The 26,843-nt window shown below is 43.6% G+C and overlaps 1 protein-coding gene across 6 annotated transcripts in view; it reads left to right on the top strand.

Moving 5' to 3' along the window:
- The window catches only part of LOC129817152 (SAM and SH3 domain-containing protein 1-like), a 333,502-nt gene that overhangs the window by 217,219 nt on the left and 89,440 nt on the right, over positions 1–26,843 (top strand). Inside the window, exon 1 of one of the 6 annotated variants that reach the window (XM_055872104.1) lies at positions 11,560–12,465. The exons of 4 other annotated variants lie outside the window; for them this stretch is intronic. In XM_055872104.1, coding sequence (XP_055728079.1) covers positions 12,361–12,465 — 105 coding nt within the window. In that variant the 5' untranslated portion in view covers positions 11,560–12,360. Of the gene's footprint in view, positions 1–11,559; positions 12,466–12,498; positions 12,806–26,843 lie in introns of those variants that run through there. One more of the 6 variants, XM_055872105.1, reaches the window with a different exon arrangement.

The following is a 26,843-nucleotide window of genomic DNA, read 5'->3' as shown; positions in this document are numbered from 1 at the left end:
GAGCCAATTAGAGAGGAGAAGAGATGTATCATGACCGAGGCAGGCTTAACCATTGTGACATGGAACTGTTGACCATTGGAGCAAGAGTGCAAATAACCAAGCACTCTCTATAACCTTGGAGATAGGTAGATAGACCACACTGTTTGATAAGACTGACAAAGGCCTTTGCTCAAACACAGACAGCCTGGCAGACTCTCAGCCTAAGTCTTATGATTCTGTGTCTCCATGCAAAACTGTAGAAGTCATTATGGACTATTACCACAGTATTTTCTTTTGTTTCTAGTTCGTTTTCTGCTGAGATGCTGCCTGCCCACTGCTGGGCTCAGATTGTGACTCTGTAAGCAGGATCCATTGGTCTTGTGATGGGGAGAAAATCCTGTGAAAGTGGTGAAAGTAGTCAGTGGTCGTTGAGCTGAGTGTGCACAATGTTTGTGTGTTGTGTGGTCGACTTTGGGTTTTCGTGCAGACAGACACTTAGATGGAGACGCCTCCTTTCCTCCTCCTCTGGCATGGCACGCACACACACACACACACACACACACACACACACACACACACACACACACACACACACACACACACACACACACACACAGAAACGCACTAACTATAGCAACCAGAGTGTTTCTCTGTTTGTATGGAAGGACGAGCGATGGAGAGCTCGAAGCATTTGGTTGGCTAGGCGTGATCACAGGGACGGTCAGCGCTGTGAGAATGAGATACAGTGCATTTGGAAAGTGTTCGAACTCCTTGACTTTTTCTACATTTTGTTCTTTTACAGCCTTATTCTAAAACGGATTAATTTTTTTAAATCAATCTACACACAATACTCCATAAGGAGAAAGTGAAAACAGGTTTTTAGAAACGTTTGAAAATGTATTGAACATGAAAAACAGAAATACCTTATTTACATAAGCATTCAGACCCTTTGCTATGAGACTTGAAATTGAGCTCAGGTGCATCCTGTTTCCATTGATCATCCTTGAGATGTTTCTACAACTTGGTTGGAGTCCACCTGTTGTAAATTTAATTGATTGGACATGATTTGGAAAGGTACACGCCTGTCTTTATAAGGACCCACAGTTGACAGTGAATGTCAGAGCAAAAACCAAGCCGTGAGGTCGAATTAATTTTCCGTAGAGCTCGGAGACAGGATTATGCCGAGGCACAAATCTGGGGAAGAGTACCAAAACATGTCTGCACCAAGACTCTTATTAGAGCTGGACGCCTGGCCAAATTGAACAATCTGTGAAAAGGGCCTTGGTAAGGGAGGTCTCCAAGAATCCGGTGGTCACTCTGACAGTGCTCCAGAGTTCCTCTGTTGAGATGGGAGAACCTTCCAGAAGGACAACCATCTCTGCAGCACTCCACCAATCAGGCCCTTATATAGTAGAGTGGCCAGACGGAAGCCACTCTTGAATGCCAAGTGTCACGTCTGGAGGAAACCTGGCACATCACGACGGCGAAGCATGGTGGTGGCAGCATCATGCTGTGTGGATATTTTTCAGCAGCCAAGACAACGCAGGAGTGTCCTTGAGTGGCCAAGCCAGAGCTGGACTTGAACCCGATTGAACATCTCTGGAGAGACCTGAAAATAGCTTTGCAGCAACGCTCCCCATTCAACCTGACAGAGCTTGAGAGGATCTGCAGAGAAGAATGGGAGAAACTCCCCAAGTCCAGGTGTGCCAAGCTTGTAGTGTCATACTCAAGAAGACGTGTCTGTAAATGTGATATTTCAGTTTTAAAAAATTGTAATTTTGGAAAAAATTCAAAAAAACTATTTTTGCTTTGTCATTATGGGGTATTGTGTGTAGATTGATGAGGAGAAAAAAAACTATTCAATCAATTTTAGAATAAGGCTGTAACGTTACAAAATGTGGGAAAAGTCAAGGGGGCTGAATACTTGCTGAATGCACTGTATAACCAAACATTAACCATGTTGGCAGTCTGCTGCTGCTGTTTCTCGGAGAATACGTCTACATAGGACCTGTCACACACAGGCAGATTGGAACAGTAAATGTTTATGAGTGCTGGGGACTGTGTGAAACCCATTTCATATTCAGTAAAGTTCTTAACAATGATTTGTAATGCTATTTATTGACATAATTGCTGTGTGTGTGTGTGTGTGTACTTTCTTGCATTTGCTTGCTTGCATACATGCATCTACATACAGTGTGTGTGTGTGTGTCTGTAAAGCTCTAGAGATGAGCGAACAGGGCATCTCTTCCCAGTCTGTGTAAGCAAAGGCCCATTCGCTCCTCACCACTGTCATTGTTTCCAGATGCATTCCTCTTTAGTCTTGCTCTCTCTACTTCACATGGGAACACAAGTCAGCCTGTCAACGTTTCCTCGGGGAAGGATTAGAGAGTGCACAGGCCCTGAGAGATAGAGGCTGTGCTATAGGTCAAATTTGGAGTGTCTCTTCACCCAAGGCACCTGAAGTGAAATATTATAAACTAATAAACAATGGTACTTTTATACAGACATTTGACTGAGCTGTTGACTTACAGGATGAATGGCTTTTAAATGAAAATGATTGTGTGCGATGATAAAGGTCATTTTTAAGTTTCCTTTTCAGTGAGAGCAATCCTGGAAAGTGCCCCAGTGTAGGCTAGCCATCAGGAGACCAGGTGAGAGTGGTTGCTAGGATGACACAGACCAGAGAAAGACTTATAAAACAAACATTTACCATGCCCCACTGGCTGCTGTCTGGCCAACCCCCCTAACTGTACGGTACAGCAACCCATTAAAGCACACAGGATAAACACACAGGTACACACACAGACACACACACACACCATACAGACACACACACGTGTATGTTTGAGAATTGTGAGTCCCGTAAAACAAGCCCAGGGACTGTAAAACTCACCGTGGATGAAACTGCAGGCGATAATTATACACATTAATGTAGTGGTATGTGGCACACATTACCATTAACCCTAGGAGGTAACCTGTCTTTACCCAAACAGAGAATCTTGGTTGAGGTACATACAGCAGGATACAGTACAGGTATGTGCTGGGAGGAGATATCGGGATAGAGCTGTAGTTTGTGCCCGGTGGCATATAAGGGCCAACAGCAGGGGGTGCTACTTAGCCCTGCTACCCTAATGAGAGAAGAAAGGCATGAAGAGAGGGAGACAGTCAGACAGACAGGAGGGGACTTGGGAGGGAGACATTACTTGATGTCCCAATGGGAAACAAACGAATAACACATGTTTTGGCTCAAATGCTACTGACATTTTTGTCATTTTGAGATGACAAAAAACACCCTTCCTTTCTCTCCAAGTCAATAGCACAGGCTTCACATAGTATGTTTCTCTAACCTCAGTTAGAGCAGTCTGTGGTATAGGTCAATATGGGTCATGTGCAGTGTATTGTGTTGTAGAACAGGTTAGTGAGTAGAGTGCCAGTCTTCCCTGGGGTAATGCCACCACCACCATGGGCACCTGCTCTATGGTGCTGTGTGTCACTGCTGCTGTCTGTCACAGACAGCTCTGGTTTCATAGCACTAAACTCTGATCAACTTTGTGGGGGAAAGGGGAATACCTAGTCAGTTGTCCAACAGAAGTGTGTCTTCCACATTTAACCCAACCCCTCTGAATCAGAGAGGTGCGGGGGGCTGCCTTGATCGACATCCACGTCTTCGGCGCCCGGGGGAACAGTGGGTTAACTGCCTTGCTCAGGGGCAGAACGACATATTTTGACCTTGTCAGCTCAGGGATTTGATCCATCAACCTTTCAGTTACTGGCCCAACGCTCTGTGTGTGTGTGTGTGTGTGTGTGTGTGTGTGTGTGTGTGTGTGTGTGTGTGTGTGTGTGTGTGTGTGTGTGTGTGTGTGTGTGTGTGTGTGTGTGTGTGTGTGTGTGTGTGTGTGTGTGTGTGTGTGTGCATAGTATAATGCATACGTGTGTGCGTGCATACGTGTGTACAAACGTGTGCATGAGAGAGAGGTGATTGATATGCACAGTCTAGTCTGTACTGGCTTGAGGAACCAGAGTATTCTGGTTCACACAGTTCTACAGTGGAAAGACTAACTGGTCATTCTAATTAACAATTGCACGCTGGGCCTTAACTGTCTGTCCCCTACCCCCTGGTTGTGCCTGGCACTGCCAAAGTCACGCCAACGCAGCTGCCAACTTCCTCACTTGCCCAGACACTGTGTGATCCACTCTCAGCAATCTGCATGCGGGTTCTCCCCTCTCTCTCTCTCTCTCTCTCGTGCGCTCTCGCTCTTTCTCTAACTATCCCCCTCTCTCTCAAACACAAACACACCCTTCGTAAGGCCTTTTCACACAGTGCAGTCTGTGCATTTGGGAGCTCGCTTTAGTCGGAAACATAATCTCCCCCGTCGGTCTTACCTTATAAAACAGATTAGAATCCCAGCATTTCCAGTAACATATATATACACACACATACATAACATATGACACTGGGGACTCAAATTGCATGGAGAATCTGGGAGGCTTAGCAGAAATATGATTTGGTTCTGTATTACTGGTTTAGAGGAGACAAAACATGAATGGCTTGACATCCCCTTACAGCCGTGATTGCATGGATGACTAATTGTGATATGCAAGTCAGAAGTGTATGTTTGAACATGGATTTATGCTCAGGCACACTCTCTCGTACACACACCTTCGATCATATCGGTGGTAGTGCAGACAAAGGATACACTACATAAAGCTTCTCTCCGCAGTTAACAATAGTGTCAGTTTTCCTACATGCTGTTTTGTCGCTACATGCCCTCGGCGTTCAACCCAAACAAGCTATTTCATCCTCATCCCGTCTCAGTCTGAGCAAAGAATGCAATTGGGTTATCATCGAAAATGTCTCCATCAAACTGTGGCATTCTGAAACCATTTTAGCGTGTGTAAGTGATCACATTGCATTCCTATCCAGAGTTAAGCAGCTCAAACCCGACCATCTATAACCATTCCCTGTTCAGATGGTATAGTTTGACTTACCGTGTGCCGTGTGTGGTGTTTAGTGTTTTCATACTGATCGCTGTGTGTTGTGCTGCTTATCACACGTTTTCTCTCTCTATCTCTCTCAATTTCAATTACAATTTAAGGGGCTTTATTGGCATGGGAAACATATGTTTACATTGCCAAAGCAAGTGAAATAGATCATAAACAAAAGTGAAATAAACAATAAAAATGTAACATTTAGACTCCAAAAGAATAAAGACATTTCAAATGTCATATTATGTCTACAGTATATAGAGGGTGTCACGTGTGCTCCCTCTCCGGCCTCTAGGTCACCAGGCTGCTCATTATGGCGCACACCTATCACCATCGGTCTCACCTGGACTCCATCACTTCCCTGATTACCTTCCCTATATATGTCACTCGCTTTGGTTCCTTCCCCCATTGTTTCTGTTTCATGTCTGTGCGTTGTTCGAGGTTCTTGTTTTGTAATAAGTTCCGTTTATTAAAACACTCACTCCCTGAACTGGCTTCCCGACTCTCAGCGCACATTTTTATAGAGGGAAAATAAATAAACATACATATAGGTTGAATTTACATTAGTGTTTGTTCTTCACTGGTTGGCCTTTTAGTGTGGCAGGTCACACATCTTGCTGCTGTGGTATTTCACCCAGTAGATATGGGAGTTTATCAAAATTGGATTTGTTTTATTCGAAGTCTTTGTGGGTCTGTGTAATCTGAGGGAAGTAATTTTGTCAAACATTTGGCAGGAGGTTAGGAAGTGCAGCTCAGTTCCCATATATTTTTTGGGGCAGTGTGCACATAGCCTGTCTTCTCTCGAGAGGCAGGTCTGCCTTTGGCGGCCTTTCTCAATAGCAAGGCTATGCTCACTAAGTCTGTACATAGTCAAAGATTTCCTTCATTTTGGGTCAGTCACAGTGGTCAGGTATTCTGCCACTTAGGGGCTCTTCTCCAGGTTTATTTCTCTGTAGGTGATGGCTTCGTTATGGAAGGTTTGAGAATCGCTTTCTTTTAGGTCATTGTAGAGTTGAATGACTCTTCTCTGGATTTTGATAATTAGCGGGCAGCGGCCTCTGCTCTGCATGGATTATTTGGTGTTTTACGTTGTACGCTGATTATATTTTTTGCAGAATTCTGCATGCAGAGTCTCAATTTGGTGTTTGTCCCATTTAGTGAATGCTTGGTGGTGAGTGAACCCCAGAACTCACAACCATAAAGGGCAATGGGTTATATAACTGATTCAAGTATTTTTTGCCAGATCCTAATTGGTATGTTGAGTTTTATGTTCCATAGATGACCCTTCTTGCCTTGTCTCTCAGATCGTTCACAGCTTTGATGAAGTTACCTGTGGCTCTGATGTTTAGGCCGAGGTATGTATAGTTTTTTGTGTGTTCTATGGCAACAGTGTCTAGATGGAATTTGTATTCGTGGTCCTGGCAACTGGACCATATTATTTTGTGGAGAACCCCAAGTCGATTATCTCTTTTATACCATGGTTATAATTGAACATATTTGCCGCTAAAACTGTGTTCATTTGCAGGTAGAAATGTGTTCAACATCCACTGAAGTAGCTAGCAAGTTTTCTAGATAGCTACAGTAGTTGCCTTATGTACCAAACAAACAGACTTGCTAGTTTAACTAAACAAACCATCAGTCGAAGCTTGCTATTATGAAAATCAAATTCAACAATGCCAATAATGTTTTCAATTCGACTTTTTCTTTCAAAAGCAGCTCAAACATAGAACATTTAAGAACTATAGCCATTGAAATCTGATATACTGTGAGTTATAGGAAAATAATGTACACTCTAGAATGCTCTTCAAGACAATCAGAAATTAGTATTTGTGGTATAATAACAGAGAACCCAACCTGGACTCATAGTACCATAGTAAACGTAAATCCGGGACACTCCGATTCGTATGATATGTTACTTTTAGTATGGTATGTATTCATTTGTGGATGTCCATCATCCATTTCATATGATATGTTACAAATTGCAATTCATATGATATGCTACGAATTGGTATTTGTACAATATGTTACAAATTTGCGAAAAAGGTATGATATGTTACAAATTCCAATTTGTTGTAGCTAACGTTAGCTAGGTGGCTAACGCTGACATTAGCTAGGATTGGGGTTAGAGGTTAGGGGTAACGGATTAAGGTTAGGGTTAAGGTTAGGAGTTAGGTTAAAGGGTTAGGGGAATGGTTAGTTAACATGCTAAGTAATTGCAAAGTAGCTAAAAAGTAGTAAGTAGTTGAAATATTAAAGTTGTCCGTGATGAGATTTGAACACACAACCTTAAGGTTGCCAGACATTTGCTTTGTCTTAAGAAACCTTCTGTCTTATGTAACCATACCAAACGTAACATAACATTCTAATATGATTCAGAGGGGTTGGGTTAAATTCTGAAGACACATTTCAGTTCAATGCATTCAGTTCTGCAACCTACTAAGTATCCCCCTTCCCTTTCCCTTTAATTTGAGTGTCCCTTATTTACATTTAAAAGGTTACATATATATGAGACCAAGCTGGAGAACCATGGTCCCCAATTATCATGTGAAAAGAATTAGGAAATGAGAAACACAGGGCTTTATTAGAATAGCTACAACACAGGGATGACTGGGAGAAAGACTGCCCTAAAATACAAATCAAATTAAATCTATCTTTTTATTTATCTAACCAGGAAACAAGAGACATATAAAGAAATATGATTATAACAAACTTACTTTTTGTTGCATATCACCCTGGTACCAAATCAAGTTTCACATTAATTTTCTTTGCAATGAAACATAAAAAGTAATGAAAAAAGTTCACTTAACACATTTTAAATATACTATGCCACAGATATTTTGTGGTTACACGGTAGTAGTTCCCATAGCATAGAAGGACATAACTAGTAGCAGTCCCTATATGGTACGACCATGGTACTACCGTTTATCTCTGTGGTCCTAGCACCCTGTGGTGCAGTAATAAAACAGAGGTATTCCTGTGTGTCTGGTTGGGTCTGTCCCTCCACCAGATTGTTTATCAGTCCTGCCAGGCAGGGTAATGACCCCTGGGGGCTATTTTCAGGCCAAGGGTCACTGACCTCCATGGGTCACTTTCACTAGCTGGGGAGGTCCAGCACTCCTCTGCCTCACGTTATCTTCCTCCACTCCCTCTTTCTCCTCTTATGTACCATATCTCCTCTCTGCTCCCCCTTAGGACTGTTGTCTTTATCACAGAGTTGATGACTAGAGGAGTGACATAGATGATATGTTATTATAAGTTGCCGAAAAGACCCAAACATGTTAGTCGGAGGGTTGGTTATGAGTTGTGTGTGGATGTGGGTCATCACGTTATGTGTAATGTCTGTCCGTCTGTCAGGGCCACAGGGCTCTAATGTTATCCAGGGACACACTTCTCTTCCCTGCTCCTCTCCATTCTCACTCTGAAGTGGGGCAGATTACGAGCTTGTCTTTTATGTACTCACATCCATACCCACTAATGCAATCAGAGCCGGCCCTAGCCTTTTGGGGGCCCAAAGCAACATGTTGTTGGTCTCCCCCTCTGTTTAAAAGTGAATTTCCTGCAATTCTACAAATTTCTGCCAAAATGTTGCAATTTTAAAGCAAGTTTGCTGCAATTCTACACATTAGCTGTTTTTTTTATATATCAGAGTGAGAGTGACAAACAAAATCAATGGGGGCCCACCGGTCGGTAATTCAACCTTGATTACTACAAGTTTATATAGCTGTCCGTTAGACTAATTTACCAATCTACAAAATGTTTGCTACATGGGCTAATTGAGTGCCCGTCAGTGACTGACATATCAAGAGAAAAACTGCTGATGCACACTACCAAATTTCGAAATTGCACCTTGTGTATTCTACTATTCTAAGTCTCAACAGTAAATTGAGACCCTGAATGAGTTCCTAACGTTGACAGTTGCCTATTCCTGCTGTATACGTTCAGTGGAGATCGGCCTTGGTGAAGGAAGCAGCAAGTGCAGTACTGACTGCCTCAACAGAGGGTTTTATCTGGCAACATGACACCTACTATCTGGAGGTGATGGAAAAGGAACGAGATTACACAGCCAGGTGCGCGCACACACACACACACACACACACACACACACACACACACACACACACACACACACACACACACACACACACACACACACACACACACACACACACACACACACACACTGTTGTGCATTAACAGGGGCTGTGTGCTCTGAGTCAACAGACTGTCTCTTTTCACCTCATTAGCAAGCTGACCCCTCTGTTTGAGCCCTTACAGGTGGGGCACAGTGAGGGGCGTATCCTGTGACCTGTCCTAACCTATCCTGTAGTGGGGGAAGGGTAGGATGGAACAAGGAAGTGAGAGGGGTTGCCAGTAGTGACACAACGCCTCAGCAGTTGAAGGCTTGTGGTGGTGTTTCTAGAGATAATTATGGTACCTCCAATATTACCTGTGGTTGTAGGAAAACAATTATGAGGGAAATAGGCACATATGCATGTGCACACACACATACTCACCATCCCAAACCCTCCCAGTCCCACCATTTCAGAGCTCCCCTCCGGCAGGCTTGCCCAGGGCCAGTGCCCAGCCAGGGGGGGTAAGAGCTGGGTCAGTGGTGAATGCCCCTGAGTGGAGGCGAACAAAGCCGAGGTTGTACTGCCTGCGTTTTATGTGTTTAGACTGTAAGCAGGATACCGTTGAGAAGCTGCTGCTCGTCACAGGCCCGTGAAATACATTCTCCGTCCATAGCCTCGCCTCTGTGGTTTGTGCAGATTAGGCCAATTAGTATGTGTGATGGAGAGAACAGGGGAATGGAAGAATGGAGGAGTGGCCATCACCTACAGGAATATAACACACCACCCCTGTAATCCTCAAAGAGCCTCTGATCACATTTCACTACATAACGTGTGGAGTTAAGTAGCCCAGGTGCAGATCGAATGTGTCATTGTCCATTCCACATTATGGAGAAGTTATGACTGGTGGTTATGTTAGTGTTTTGCACACGGTAGGCCAAGGGTTTTAGGTTGTATTGTCTCTTTACTCCCTGACCCTCACCCTCTTTTCTCTCTCTTTCTTTCTCTCTCTCTCTCTCTCTAATCTGGAATCTGTCACAAGACCAGGGCAGCTGTTGCTGTTCACCAGACACGCTGCTCTCTCAGAGACGCGTGCTTCTGGCAGCACGGAGACACGCTGAGACACAGTCACGACTTATTCAGTAGGCCTGGCTACAGTAGTTGCCTTCCCTCACATTATCCATTCAACACAATGTAGAATCCAGAGATGTATGCAATTTGCAAGATAATGTTCTTGTAGAATTGGTCATTGTATGCGGCATCATTTGTTTTTTTATTTATAACTCTATGAGGCTTGGTAGTTTTTACCCATCGGGATAACTACTGTAAATAAGTGGATAAACATTCTACAGATGTTCTTTTCATCATTACACTAATTACACTAACCTATATAAAACAGTGGACCAATTCAGCGTCCTTGTGGTTAGAGCGTTCGCCCTGAGATCGGAATGTTGTGAGTTGGTCGAGTCATACCAAAGACTGTAAAAATGGGACCTGATGCGTCTCCACTTGGCAATCAGCGTTAAGGAGGTAAAGGCCTTGCGATAGACTAGCGTCTTTTCCAGTTGGTGTACTTGTACATCAAGCTGCCTCATGCTACAGAAACGGGAGATAGGCTCCTACCCTGTAAGCCGTTCCGGCTCGCACAAGTGTTTTATAATGACATGTAGTTACATAAATATTATAATGTAGTGGACAGGTTTGTAGTTTTTTTTTCCACTGTTATTGCTGTGGTACAGTGGGACCCATAAATTATACACATGGCAGCAATTCAATGTGTAGTCTATTTTATTTTATATACTTTTTTCTGGGCTCTGTGAAGTTTTCCTCGTTTGCTAATAGGGCATGATGTACATCACCCATCCTAAAAATATTTAGTTTTGATCAAATTGTGTGGAGAATGATGGAAAAGCAACAGGACAAGCACTTAGTAGCCTAATAAAGGGTTTATAAACTGAGTGTACAAAACATTAGGAACACCTTCCTAATATTGAGTTGCACCCCCTTTTGCCCTCAGAACAGGCTATATTCATCGGGGCATGGACTCTACAAGGTGGCTCGTGGATCTGCTTACCGACATTCATATTTCCTGAAATGTAACACTTTTTGCCTTTGTGCAGAGATAATATTATTCCATTTTATAACTAACGGAATGCAATTTTACTAATTTTCTCCACAGGGCAGAGAGGAAAAAAATTGCAGTTTTATTTTTTTGTAATTCTACACATTTTGCGATAGGGTGGAGGCAAATGTTTGCTGTTTTTAAAATGATAGTTGTTGATTAATGGGCCTCACCCTGGTCTTAATTCGACCATGCTACAAATGTACCAATCTAAAAATGTTTTGCTGCCAGGGCTAATTAAGTGACTGCTGATGTACAACCACATTTCGAAATTGCACCTCGTGTTTTCTATTATTCTAACTCTCAACAGTAGTTTTTAGTTGTGTATTTTTTTTATTAATTACTCCGCGGGCCAAATTTGGCCTTGGTCAATATCGTGGAAAGAGCAGGTGTTCCTAATGTTTTGTACACTCAGTGTACGTCCATCTGGCACCCTCCCACCACATTTACTAAAGAATGGCTTTGAGAAGTTTGAGAAATATACTACATTGATTTCAGATTTCCTTTGGTTAGAGCAGAGAAGACTGACACCAGAGGACTTTCTGTTGTCGAAATGTTTTTTTGCTGGGAGGAGTGAGCTGCTGCAGCCGTCGGGTGAACTAGAACGAACTATTGCTGGAGATCACTGTTGGAGGAAGGAGCGCGGATAATTACGGACAAGGAAAGGACTTCGTGCGTTTTCTCTTACTTTGTTGTTAATGGAAATATGTCTCTGTAATTCGCGATTTGAGTTTTTCATTCGTTTTGACTTCGTTCTCTCCTGATATAGTGAAAGAAGACAACTAGGTGGATATTTTCAGTGCACGGGCACCGTGCTGCGGGAAGCTCAACCTGTGAACTTTTCATATGGAATCCATGCAATGGAACCAGGCTTCTGTTGTGTTGACTGAGCTGTTTAAAGTGCTATTGCAATATGTAGTGCATGCATTCGCATAAAGGGAACATATTCAACTAGCCCCGGAGTTTTAGGGCACTTGTTTCACTTCACAAGCAGGTCTGGAGGTATTTGGAGAGCGTTCAATCCTGCAGTCATTTTTTCTTCCAAGGAATACTGAATGATTTCAAGGTTGAGACAGGGACAACTTTCTCAAGCAGAGGTGTCTGTCACCCACTACGGGTCGCCACCGTTCTTGTAGCCAACCAATTGCGTATGGTCACGGATTAAAAGTGCGCGAAAGGAAATACTTCATAACCATAGACATTATGGAGGGCCAAGGCGACCAGGCAGCCGCCTTCGTAGAACCGGAGGCGGGCGGCGCGGTGCCTGACAGTTTTTCCAAACTCTGGACAGACGTGATGGGGATGCTGGTAAGTTTGGGGGCAGTTTGGGTTTGGGGGAGGGGAGACAGGAAGGTAACAACAAACTGAGAAAAGCTTTTCAACTGTGGCCCTCAAAGGGGGACAGTCATTGCCCATTCAGTGGTTGATGCTGGTTCATGCATGTTGGCTTAAATCACGTCCCAAAACAACAACGCAAGGGAAGCGGTTCTATTTCTCAAAGCGCCAAGCTCAACGTTTACTTTCCATCTTCCATGCCCAACGTGTGGGTTTCGGATTCGGATATTTCCCTTCTTCAACCTGTTCACGGGGAGCTCTTCTGTATTTGAGGTGATCGGATTTGAATGAAACTTGGAATCCGATGAAAATGGTATGTTGCTCTCGATGTGGAAAAAGTAACTGTTTGTGTGCTATTATTCAAGTCCACGTGAGCTGCGAAGATATCAGTGGTTAGTTACATCTTTGCAGATCAAGCTTCGTTACAATTCGTTGATTTAACTTCACTGTCGCATTGTTACACCATTGTAACAGTTCCCTTAGAAAACAAATATTGCGGTTTTGAAACTGCAGTAAAGGTGCAGTAACTGCAGTGGACTGTAGTATTTTGGACGCAGTAATTGCAGAATAACTGCAGTGTACTACAGTTATACCACTGCAAAATAACTTCAGTAAAAACAGTATTATTTTGGACCCAATATTTGCAGCATACTGCACTTATACTGCACCCTAATTAAGCAATAAGGCAAGAGGAGGCGCGGTATATGGCCAATATAGGCTAAGCGCTGTTCTTATCCACTACGCAACGCGGAGTGCCCGGACACATCCCTTAGCAGTGGTATATTGGCCATGTATCACAAACCCCCGAGGAGCCTTATTGCTATTATAAGCTGGTTACCAATGTAAATAGAGCAGTAAAAATAAATGTTTTGTCATACCCGTGGTATAGGGTCTCATATACCATGGCTTTTAACCAATCCGAATTCAGGGCTCAAACCACCCAGTTTATAACTGCAGTTATACTGCACTCTAACTGCAGTCTTTTTTCGTAAGAGTTCATAAAGTTTTAGAGGAGTTGAGCACCGCTGTGTAATAATCATACTGCCAAAACACTTGTTGCTGTGCTACTGTAATGGAATGTTACTTTGGGAAGGTTATGATGAGAAACATTGTTGAAATTTGCATTTTTCAAATCAGATTGTCACATTTCAGGACTGAAAAGATTTAATTGTACGTTTTTCTTGTTAGTCCGATATCAGTGCGGACCTTCAAGCACGTTGGAATAATAATCGGCACCGTTTTGACTACAATATCACTTTGATGTCTAGCAATCGTAGTCCACATAGGCCTATACCAATCCACATCTCCCTAAAGTGCATGGCAAATCCTGCAATTAAGATATGGAAAAGGTCACGTTCATCTACATAATCACCTTTGCCTCTTGTTTTTTGTGAGGGGCCAGGGTGACACAGCCATCTTGACGTGTGTGGGTCATTGGATCTGCTTGATCAGTAGAGCCAATGTGTTTTGGTCTTTTCCCAGTGTGAATGGTGTGTCGTTTGAAAATCAACGTGTTAATTTGGTCTCGTCTGGCTCAGTGTATGTGAATGGAGTGTGAAAGGGCCTAGCACTGAAGATAGAGACAGAGGTGTGTGTGTGTTTCTGTGTGTGGGGTGTGTGTAATTGATGAAAGTGTCTTCTGGCCTCTGACTCAGGGTGGGAGACCTGGGACCCCAGCCAGGCGATTTTACCAGATGTAGTACTTTGGAGGCAAATGTCTACCAGTGCTCTTTGATGTCTTTCTCCTGCCTGCAGGACACACACACACACACACACACACACACACACACACACACACACACACACACACACACACACACACACACACACACACACACACACACACACACACACACACACACACACACACACACACACACACACACACACACACACAGGGAGAGACACTGGTATGACACCTCCTCCATAGGTGACTGCAAGGCACAGCCTTTCACCCATCCTCCCTTTTCACGGATGCCTGAGACTGGGGCATGTGGCCTTTTAATGTATGTTTTATCACCAATAATGTCATTATGATTAGGGATGCACGATATATCGGTGAACATATCGTAATCGGACAATATTAGCAAAAAATGCCAACATCGGTATCGGCTGATTTAACGCCCGATGTGCAAAAACGATGTCAAAGCTACCGTGCATACCTATATGACGTAATGACGCCACGTAAAATGTTGCGCTACACGTGCAACACAGCATTCATAACCTAGCACACAATGTCTACTGTGTGGATCGAGCAGTCAACAAGTCGAGCAGTCATTTGAAAGAGTAACAAAATTTCAGTGAGACAACTCAAAGGCGAAATCCATTAAAGCCAAGATAATGGAAGTCATTGCCCTTGACAATCAATGGTTCTCTGTCGTGGGTGATGTTGGCTTTTACCGACTGGTTGAGCACCGGTTAACACTACCAAGTGCGCTATTTTTCCGATGTTGCCCTACCGGAGTCACACGGTAGTAGAGTCACTGCTATTAGCTTCATGACAAACATACTATGGAACGCCGTGTGGGTCTTTGCATGTCAAAAAAGATACAGTAGCACTGTCAAAGCTCTACAAAAAAGTCAGCAAACGAGCAAACACCGGCCACGAACGATGTGTTTACAATACCGCGTTGGTAATAAAGCATCATTTGTTCGACCGCAACTTCTGGCGTAGCTAGCTTTAGCTTGGTACCTAGCTAGCACCAATACAACCAGCCTGAAAACAATGACCAGTAAAAACTGCAGTCATTTTCATTATTCTTAGCAATGATTTAGGAATCCTTGTGAGTAAGTATTAGCTAGGTTGCCACTTGTTGTTCGCCTATTGAAATTGAACTTCAGTTCATGAAAATAAATATCTAGCCAGCAACTTAACCCTGTTGCCCAAAGCTAACATTGTAAACCGCCAGCTAGCTTCATCTAAAGAGTGAGGCTCGACCGTACCGGGTTATGTGTTGTGAAGCTAGCCACTATAAGGATTAGGCACAATAGTGGAATTTGCGGTTTGCCTTCAAAATAAAAGTATGTCATTGACAGTGATGCAAATGAATAGAAATAGTAGAATTATGCGATACTTTTATTTTGAAGGCTAACTGCAAAGTCCACTATTGTGGCTAATCCTTATTGTGGCTAGCTTCACAGAGATGGGTCCGATCACCATTAATTAAATAAGAACTGTCTCATAAATTAGGGTTATTTTAGATGATGACACCTAGCTATATAGTTAGCTAGCTAACTATCGCTACTGAAACAGATTATGTCGTTTTGCTTTGTTTTTGGGGAAGAACATTGTTTGCATCCATGAGCTAGCTAGCTTTTTTATGACCAGCACTGTTAGGTGCCCGAGACAACTTTACCAGCATCATAGCATACGTATCGATGAATCGTTGTGACATATGATATACAAGTGATAGTGTAATCAATGTGTAATAACTACATATCAAATGTATGAGCGCGTTAAATTATTTTGTGACGTGCAGTCAAATTCAGGTCCTGATTGGTCAACAAGCTTATTTGACACGTCAAATAGTGTTATTTGACACGTCAAATAGTGTTAGAAATAATATTTTGTGACAAGCAAGGACCCAAACGGTGCTCCATAGAAATCCTGTTTGAGAATGAAACGACTGAACAAATGAACAACGAAACAGCACAAGTAAATTAAAGAAATATGTTTTGATTATGTTTTACTGGTAATGGGGACATACGTAATTGTCAACCAAATAACTTTTTGGTCAGTGTGTGTGTGTGTGTGTGTGTGTGTGTGTGTGTGTGTGTGTGTGTGTTTGTGTTTGTGTGTGTGTGTGTATAACCTTTATTTAACTAGACAAGACAGTTAAGAACAAATTCTTATTTACAGTGAAGGCCTACCCCGGCCAAACCCGGACGACGCTGGGCCAATTGCGCGCCGCCCTATGGGACTCCCAATCACGGACTGTAGTGACGCCTCTTGCACTGAGATGCAGTGCCTTAGACCTCTGCGTCCATGTGTGTGTGTTAACTATTTAACTGTAGTAGAATGCTTAAAAGGCCGCTAAAATGTTTAATATCGATTATCGGTATCGGGGTTTTTTGGCAAAGAAAGTATCGGATATCGTTATCGGCCAAAAATGTAATATCGGTGCATCACTAATTATGATGTCACAGAACAGAGACACACCTGATTGAATGTTTTTCACTGTAACGGTCCTGACCTGTTTTATGTTGTTTTTTATGTGTTTATGGTCAGGGCATGTGTTTTGGGTGGGCAGTCTATGTTATCTGTTTCTATGTTGGTTTTGGGTTGCCTGGTATGGCTCTTAATTAGAGGCAGGTGGTTTGCGTTTTCCTCTAATTAAGAGTCATATTTAGGTAGGGCGTTCTCACTGTTTGTTTGTGGGTGATTGTCTCCTGTGATGTCTCCTGTGATGTCTCCTGTGATGTCTCCTGTGATGTCTCCTGTGATGTCTCCTGTGATGTCTCCTGTGATGTCTCCTGTGATGTCTCCTGTGTCGTCGAATGTATGTACTATACGGGACTGTTTGGCTGTTCGTGCGTTTTGATGTAGTCTGTTCCTGTCCGTGAGTTTACGTTTAGTGATGTGAGTTTATGTTCAGGTTTCGTCTACGTCGTTTTCTTGTTTTGTAAGTTTGTTAAAGTGTTTGTTTTCGTGTGCCGTCGTTACGAAATAAAAGATGGCTTATTTCCCTCAAGCTGCGTATTGGTCTGATGATCCTTCTCTCCTCTCCTCACCCGAGGAAGAGGAGAGTGACAGCCTTAACAGAATCACCCACCACGCTAAGACCAAGCGGCAAGGGAATGCTCTACGGAGCAACAAGGACTCCTGGACTTGGGAGGAGATCCTGGACGGTAGAGGACCTTGGGCTCAGCCAGGGGAATATCGCCGTCCAAAGGAGGAGTTGGAAGCAGCGAAGGCTGAGAGGCGCTGGTATGAGGAGGCAGCGCGACGACGCGGTTGGGAGCCCGTGAGTCAGACCAAAAAAATTATTGGGGGGGGGCACACGAGGAGTGTGGCAAAGCCGGGTAGGATACCCGAGCCAACTCCCCGTGCTTACCGTGGAGGTAGAAGGCGTCGTACTGGTAAGACACCGTGTTATGCGGTAAAGTGCACGGTGTCCCCAGTACGCGTGCTTAGCCCAGTGCGGGCTATTCCACCTTGCCGCACTGGGAGGGCTAGGTTGGGCATCGAGCCGGATGTCATGAAGCCGGCCCAACGTATCTGGCCTCCAGTACGTCTCCTCGGGCCGGCGTACATGGCACCAGCCTTACAGGTGGTGTCCCCGGTTCGCCTGCATAGCCCAGTGCGGGCTATTCCACCTCGCCGCACTGGCAGGGCTACGGGGAGCATTCAACCTGGTGGGGTTGGGGAGGCTCGGTGCTCAAGAGCACGTGTCCTCCTTCACGGTCCGGTAGACCCGGTGCCACCTCCATGTACCAGTCCTCCGGTGGCAGCCCCCCGTACCAGGCTGTCTCTCCGGGTTCTCTCTCCTGCTGTTTCCTCCTCTCCAGCGCAGCCAGTGCCTAGACCACGCACCAGGCTGTCTCTCCTTCTCCTCCCTACAGAGCCGTCCTGCCATGACCTGCCAGAGCCGTCCAGCCAGGACCTGCCAGAGCCGTCCAGCCAGGACCTGCCAGAGCCGTCCAGCCAGGACCTGCCAGAGCCGTCCAGCCAGGACCTGCCAGAGCCGTCCAGCCAGGACCTGCCAGAGCCGTCCAGCTAGGACCTGCCAGAGCCGTCCAGCCAGGACCTGCCAGAGCCGTCCAGCCAGGACCTGCCAGAGCCGTCCAGCCAGGACCTGCCAGAGTCCCTCAGCCAGGACCTGCCAGAGTCCCTCAGCCAGGACCTGCCAGAGTCCCTCAGCCAGGACCTGCCAGAGTCCCTCAGCCAGGACCTGCCAGAGTCCCTCAGCCAGGACCTGCCAGAGTCCCTCAGCCAGGACCTGCCAGAGTCCCTCAGCCAGGACCTGCCAGAATATATCAGCCGGGACCTGCCCCTTGTCCCGGTGCTGCCCCTTGTCCCGGTGCTGCCCTTTGTCCCGGTGCTGCCCCTTGTCCCGGTGCTGCCCCTTGTCCCGGTGCTGCCCCTTGTCCCGGTGCTGCCCCTTGTCCCGGTGCTGCCCCTTATCCCGGTGCTAGTCTTTATCCTGGTGCTGCCCCTTGTCCCGGTGCTGCCACTTGTCCCGGTGCTGCCCCTTCTCCCGGTGCTGGCCGATTATTTAGGGGATGTTAGTTTTAGGGTGGTCATTGGGAGGGGAAGACAGAAGCGGGGAGTGACTATGGTGGTGTGGGGACAGCGTCCAGAGCCGGAGCCACCACCGTGGTCAACTGCCCACCCAGACCCTCCCCTGGACTTTGTGCTGGTGTGCTCGGCGTTCGCACCTTGAGGGGGGGGTTCTGTAACGGTCCTGACCTGTTTTATGTTGTTTTTTATGTGTTTATGGTCAGGGCATGTGTTTTGGGTGGGCAGTCTATGTTATCTGTTTCTATGTTGGTTTTGGGTTGCCTGGTATGGCTCTTAATTAGAGGCAGGTGGTTTGCGTTTTCCTCTAATTAAGAGTCATATTTAGGTAGGGCGTTCTCACTGTTTGTTTGTGGGTGATTGTCTCCTGTGATGTCTCCTGTGATGTCTCCTGTGATGTCTCCTGTGATGTCTCCTGTGATGTCTCCTGTGTCGTCGAATGTATGTACTATACGGGACTGTTTGGCTGTTCGTGCGTTTTGATGTAGTCTGTTCCTGTCCGTGAGTTTACGTTTAGTGATGTGAGTTTATGTTCAGGTTTCGTCTACGTCGTTTTCTTGTTTTGTAAGTTTGTTAAAGTGTTTGTTTTCGTGTGCCGTCGTTACGAAATAAAAGATGGCTTATTTCCCTCAAGCTGCGTATTGGTCTGATGATCCTTCTCTCCTCTCCTCATCCGAGGAAGAGGAGAGTGACAGCCTTAACATTCACACTGGTCACCTTTAGGGCTGTGACTGTCATTGAATGTTGGATGACTGTAGTTGGCAAGTCAATAACCGTTAGAATATAAAAAATATATATGCAGTACCAGTCAAAAGTTTGGACACACCTACTCATTCAAGGTTTTTTCTTTATTTTTTACTATTTTCTACATTGTAGAATAATAGTGAAGACATCAAAACAATGAAATAATACATATGGAATCATGTAGTAACCAAAAAAAGTGTTAAACAAGTGTTACGTCAACTCTGTGAAGCATTTATTTGGGCTGCAATTTGAGGCTGGTAACTCTAATGAACTTATCCTCTGCAGTAGAGGTAACTCTGGGTCTTCCTTTCCTGTGGCAGTCCTCATGAGAGCCAGTTTCATCATAGCGCTTGATGGTTTTTGCAACTGCACTTGAAGAAACTTTCAAAGTTCTTGAAATTTTGCGGATTGACTGACCTTCATGTCTGAAAGTAATGATGGACTGTCATATCTCTTTGCTTATTTGAGCTGTTCTTGCCATTATATGGACTTGGTATTTTACCAAATACTGTAGGTCTATCTTCTGTATACCACCCCTACCTTGTCACCACACAACTGATTGGCTCAAACACATTAAGAAGGAAAGAAATTCCACAAATGTACCTTTACCAAGGCACACCTGTTAATTTAAATGCATTCCAGGTGATTAACTCATGAAGCTGGTTGAGAGAATGCCAAGAGTGTGCAAAGCTGTCATCAAGGCAAAGGGTGGCTAATTTTAATATATATTTTTGTTGATAAAAAAATTATGTAGCCTTTATTTAACAAGGCAAGTCAGTTAAGAACAAATTCTTATTTACAATGATGGCCTAGGAACAGTGGGTTAACTGCCTTGTTCAGTGTCAGAATGACAGATTCTTTACGTTGTCAGCTCAGGGATTCTATCTAGCAACCTTTCGGTTACTGGCCCAACACTCTAACCACTAGCCTACCTGCCGCGCAGTGCAGACCCACTGTTTGATTTTGGTTGTGGCATTTTTTGGGGCCGGTTTTGTTTGATTGCTTTGGCATCTTTCAACACTCCTCATTATCACCTACATACACGCATCCACTCACACTACTGATTACTGACTACACACACCATTGTTAATTGTATGTAGGTTACCTCAGTTAATAAATATATTTTTGTTATTCCTTATCTCCACGTTGTCTCCCTTTTTGTTACGGGCTTTGAGCCGGTTCGTGACAGAATTCTTAGACGGAAACTCTGTCATCTTTCTAGAGCTCCGACCTTCCGACCTAAAGATCACTGACGTCATGATTTGACCTAGTTTTTTTCACCGAGTTCCCAGTTGTCTTGAAAGCAGCATGACCCATCAGATGAAGGTACTGTCAGTCTAGGAAAACATAAAAGCAAATTATTTGCATATTATTTCAGTTTATGCTCAGCTGTTCTTCGCAAGTGCTACACCAACTGATCGATTTTGTTATCAAAGCTCGAGTTATGAAATATAATATGGTCTGAGAATTTAACTATTGGCAGGCCAGACAATATGCTGTGATAATGTATTAGGCCTACTGCACAAATCTCATTCCTACATAACTGTTTTTATTAGGTTAATGTAACCTTTTATAAGCCATGTTTAAAAAAATATATATATCGGCTTTCTTTTAGACTGCGAAAGTGATCTTGATTCAGAAAAGATTGGTGACCAATGCTCTAGGAAAACAGGCTGTAACTGACTGGAAATGGCTTGAAAACTGTAGCTCAGCAGCCAACACGCCATCTGAAATCTGTGGTGTTTCACTCAGTATTTCTCTCAAAGTTATCACAGGCCAACAATATATTCAATCCCCAATGTTTATGAAACGTGTACAGTTCAATGGGCCTCAACACAATTGATTCCCTATCAGTTTGGCAGCAAAATGGCCATGCTATATTTAGTTTGTTTTTAGTACGTAAGGCTTTTTCTATGGCCTTTGTCTCTGGGGCCCTACATAAGAATGCCCTTTTGAGTTAGCTGGTGCCTGGGCCTATTAAAACATCTGCTGTTACAGATTAGAATGTACAGCAGCTGGTTGGAGTTGACACAGCTTCTCAGTAACCTAATGAATGTAAAGTATGCACAGTTTTTCCCCCTGATATAAATCTAATCTAGCTCATTTGGTCATATGACGTGTCCACCACTGCAGTTCTCTTTGTCACTCAGTACAGTTTTAACTGCATTAGAGAGGCTCAGATACAGTAAGCTAATGACCAGGAAGTGAATTGAAATTCCAGTTCAAGAATAAATGAATTGAATTATAATTGATCCTAAACCTATCAATGACTGTGTAATGAAATAAGATTTTTTTTTAAACTGACTTGCCTAGTTAAATAAAGGTTCAATCTTTTTTTTAAATTTCTGACAAGGTGGTTCATCGTTCATCATAGTTAACTAAAGCTCAGAGGGATCTGGTCCTGTGTGTCATGCTGCCTTTGGTGTTATTGCTTGGCGCCCCTCCGGCTGAGGTTAAACCACTTCTAGGAATGTTTTTCATGAGAATACCTCAGTGAGCCAGTCATTTGTTTGTGGTTGCAACCGGGTATACACAGCCCTAATTCAATTAACAGTCTGGGGCTGTTACGGGGTATATAGCTGTTGCATTATGGGTACATTGGCAATACTGCTGCTTGAACAGGGTTAGTAGTCTGGAACCGACCCAATTGGGTCTCCTCAAATCGGATCTTAAAATGTTTTGTGTTTCTTTCCAAAATAGTCGAAAAGGCCATGTATAACATTTCCACAATGTGACTGTGTATGGATGGATGTGTATGGGTGGATATGTCGAAGTACCACTCCTCAACAGCACATAGTACACACATAGTACACTATTTAGTACACCTTTAATACCTCCCTCTGCAAATGGTGTCTGAGTTCATACCATGTCGTTTTAGCTGGCATAGCAGTTAGTTCCAACAGTGATTTTGCTGTAGTCTGCGTCAGCCTCTAATTTGATCACATATCTGGACAGCTGACAGTCCTCCCAGGCAGCTAGTCTCAAAGAGCTCTTTCATCTCGATCTGCATGGATGTTTGACTCAAAGCTAAGCATCAAGAAGACATGTTATTCGTTGAGGAAGGCGTATCTGTTAGGAGTGTAAAGTTGTTCGGATCTCAATACAGTACGAGTGTGTTTTGTCTCCATCTCAAGGGCTAGTTCACCCTTCACATATGCTGAATGCCCTTTTCCTGTTACTCAGCCTTTGATGTGTTTTATTAGAGTGAGCCCCTTTCAGCCCACACTTATTTTAAAACTCTCCACTGTATCTGTGACAACATATGGTCAACTTAACAGAAACCTCCATTTGTTCAAAGAGCTTTTCCTCCTCACATTGTTGCATTGTGTAGTCTGCGTCAGCCTCAGCCCCCCGTCAGTCGTAGCCCAGCCTAGCATAGCCACATCCAACCTAGGTTAGCCACATTTGAGCCAAGAATGGCCAGATCAGCTCAGACCTACCCCTCCCCGTCCAGGCTCTTATTGTTGGCGTCCGTGACCAGGCAGAGCTGGCAGGTTTTTCTCTCAGAGCTGTGGAGGATATCCTCAGGAAACACCTCTGGAGGGGGTGGGGCGCGCCTCCCCTTGGCCCCTGTCTTTCCTCCAGCCTGGACTGGGCGGCTGGTTGAGGTGTAGGGGTTAGTGATGCGTGGGTTGACTCATAACTGCAGTCCCTGCAGTTATATCCGCGGGGTGGGTGGGTTTAGAGTCATCAAATATTGTGTGGATGAAGGGCGGGCGGATTGACTAAAGAGAAAACAATGCCTTAAAAACTCCAGAAATGTATAATTCTTGTGCAATTTAAATATATAGGCTACATTGATGTTTTTCTTTCATTATCTTGAGCTATCTGGCATTAGTGCATCAGCCTAAGCTTCAAGGCCTAACTGTACAGTGGCTTGCGAAAGTATTCACCCCCCTTGGCATTTTTCCTATTTTGTTGCCTTGCGACCTGGAATTAAAATGGATTTGTGGGGGGTTTGAGTCATTTGATTTACACAACATGCCTACCACTTTGAAGATGCAAAATATTTTTTCTTGTGAAACAAACAAGAAATATGGCAAACAAACTGAAAACTTGAGCGTGCATAACTATTCACCCCCCCCAAAGTCAATACTTTGTAAAGCCACCGTTTGCAGCAATTACAGCTGCAAGTCTCTTGGGGTATGTCTCTATAAGCTTGGCACATCTAGCCACTGGGAATTTTGCCCATTCTTCAAGGAAAAACTGGTCCATCTTCTTAAAGTTGGATGGTTTCCGCTGGTGTACACCAATTTTTAAGTCATACAACAGATTCTCAATTGGATTGAGGTCTGGGCTTTGACTAGGCCATTCCAAGACATGTTAATATTTCCCCTTAATCCACTTGAGTGTTGCTTTTGCAGTATGTTTAGGGTCATTGTCCTGCTGGAAGGTGAAACTCCGTCCCAGGCTCAAATCTCTGGAATAAACTGTAACCGGTTTCCATCAAGAATTTCCCTGTATTTAGCTCCATCTGCCATTCCTTCAATTCCGACCAGTTTCCCAGTCCCTGCCGGTGAAAAACATCCCCACAGCATGATGTTCTCAGGGTGATGAGAGGTGTTGGATTTGCGCCAGACATAGTGTTTTCCTTGATGGCCAAAAAGCTCAATTTTAGTCTCATCTGACCAGAGTACCTTCTTCCATATGTTTGGGGAGTCTCCCACATGCCTTTTGGCGTACACCAAACGTGTTTCTTTTTTTCTTTAAGCAATGGCCTTTTTCTGGCCACTCTTCCGTAAAGCCCAGCTCGGTGGAGTGTACGGCATAAAGTGGTCCTATGGACAGATACTCCAATTGCTGTGGAGCTTTGCAGCTCCTTCAGGGTTATCTTTGGTCTCTCTGATTAATGCCCTCCTTGCCTAGTTCGTGAGTTTTGGTGGGCGGAACTCTCTTGGCAGGTTTGTTGTGATGCCATATTCTTTCCATTTTATAATAATGAATTTCATGGTGCTCCGTTGGATGTTAAAAGTTTTAGATTTTTTTTTTTTTACAATAAAAATGTGTACTGTTGGGGGTACTCAAGGACTGGATTTGGGAACCACTGTCCTAGAGGATGTCTAGCTAGTCTCAAGGCTGGTCCTGACACTGACAAAAGCGTTGTCCACAGCGCGAACAGAACAACATACAACCAGTAAGAATGTGTTCCTAAAGCTAGTATCCAAACAAACACTTCAGCTGAAGTTAATGGTTTAGAGACCTCTGGAACCTTCTGCTACCATGACAAATAACAAACACTTCAGCTGAAGTTAATGGTTTAGAGACCTCTGGAACCTTCTGCTGCCACGACAAATAACAAACACTTTAGCTGAAGTTAATGGTTTAGAGACCTCTGGAACCTTCTGCTGCCATGACAAATAACAAACACTTTAGCTGAAGTTAATGGTTTAGAGACCTCTGGAACCTTCTGCTGCCATGACAAATAACAAACACTTTAGCTGAAGTTAATGGTTTAGAGACCTCTCGGACCTTCTGCTGCCACGACAAATAACAAACACTTTAGCTGAAGTTAATGGTTTAGAGACCTCTGGAACCTTAAGCTGCCACGACAAATAACAAGCACTGCTTTGAGAGAGGGACAGAGAGAGAACTCTAAGTTAAGAGATTAGTACTGTAGCTAATTTGGCAGTTAGTTTAGCATGCAAGAGGACCAAAGAGGTCAGTCAGCGAACTGAGTTTAGCCCTGCATGCTGGTAATGGAATTCTTTAATAACTCTGACAGAAATGGCTTGGTGTGCTATTTAGTAGGGGGTTATTTCAGCTGTGGAGGACACATGATTGCTGCTTTTGTTGGGGGAGTTTCTCAAAATAATTATAGAAAGAACATCTTGCTGGCTCATGAGGTATTTGTCCTCGTAGACTAAAAACATCGACTGCTCAGGGAAATCAGGACCTTGAATGCATCCAGGATAGGTGTTGAATAGCAACACCCATATTTCCCTCCAAAGAATAGGCCTTATCAGTAGAGGGTTGCAGCTCTGGCACAATGAGAGCCTTGAGTAAATGTTTCATCACGGTGGTTTGGGTTGGATTGAAGGACACCGATTGAGATACCGAGTTATGATTGAAAAAAGAAAACAAACTCAGCAAAAAAAGTAACGTCCCTTTTTCAGGACCCTTTGTCTTTCAAAGATAATTCGTAAAAATCCAAAGAACTTCACAGATCTTCATTGTAAAGGGTTTAACCTGTCTAGGATCAGCGTGGCGCTAGCGGCACACCCCCCCCCCCCCCCCACTGAAAAACCAGTGCCACGAAATTCAAAAAAAATATTTTTTTTAAATATTTAACTTTCACACATTAAAGTCCAATACAGCTAATGAAAGACACAGATCTTGTGAATCCAGTCAACATTTCCGATTTTTAAAATGTTTTACAGGGAAGACACAATATGTAAAGATGTACATCTATTACCTAAAAACACATTAGCATAATCCACCATCTTTTATTTGTCCACCAACACCAGTAGCCATCACCAATTCGGCTAAACTAAGATATTTATAGCCCCTAACCAACAAAAAAACTCATTAGATGACAGTCTGATAACATATTTATGGTATGGGATAGGTTTTGTTAGAAAAAAGTGCATATTTCAGGTAGATGGCATAGTTTACAATTGCACCCACCATCACAAATGGACTAGAATAATTACAATGAGCAACGTGTTTACCTAACTACTAATCATCAAACATTTCGTAAAAATACACAGCATACACGAATCGAAAGACACAGATCCTGTGAATACAGACAATATTTCAGATTTTCTAAGTGTCTTACAGCGAAAACACAATAAATCGTTATATTACCTTAGCACATAGCAATTAGCAGCCCAGCATTGATTCTAGCCAAAGTGAGCGATAAAAGTCAACATCGCCAAAAGATATTAATTTTTTCACTAACCTTCTCAGAATTCTTCCGATGACACTCCTGTAACATCACATTACAACATGCATATACAGTTTGATCGAAAATGTTTATATTTAGCCACCAAAATCATGGTTAGACAATGTGAAATGTAGACAAGCTGGTAAAGAAAAAGTCCTTGCGCCACTTAGACAGTGATCTACTCTTATACATAAATACTCATAAACGTGACTAAAAAATATAGGGTGGACAGGGATTGATAGACAATTTAATTCTTAATACAATTGCGTTATTACATTTTTTAATTTATCCTTACTTTTCAATACAGTTTGCGCCAAGCGAAGCTACGTCAAAAAACATGGCGTCCTAAGCCACTAAAATGTTTCGACAGAAACACGATTTATCATAATAAAAATGTCCTACCTTGAGCTGTTCTTCCATCAGTATCTTGGGCAAAGGATCCTTTCTTGGGAGAAATCGTCTTTTGGTGGAAAGCTGTCCTCTTGC

Source organism: Salvelinus fontinalis, chromosome 20, assembly GCF_029448725.1.
Source record: "Salvelinus fontinalis isolate EN_2023a chromosome 20, ASM2944872v1, whole genome shotgun sequence".
NCBI classification, from domain to species: Eukaryota; Metazoa; Chordata; class Actinopteri; order Salmoniformes; family Salmonidae; genus Salvelinus; species Salvelinus fontinalis.
The sequence above is the reverse complement of the archived record's forward strand: the minus strand, read 5'-3'. Positions and strand labels throughout refer to the sequence as shown.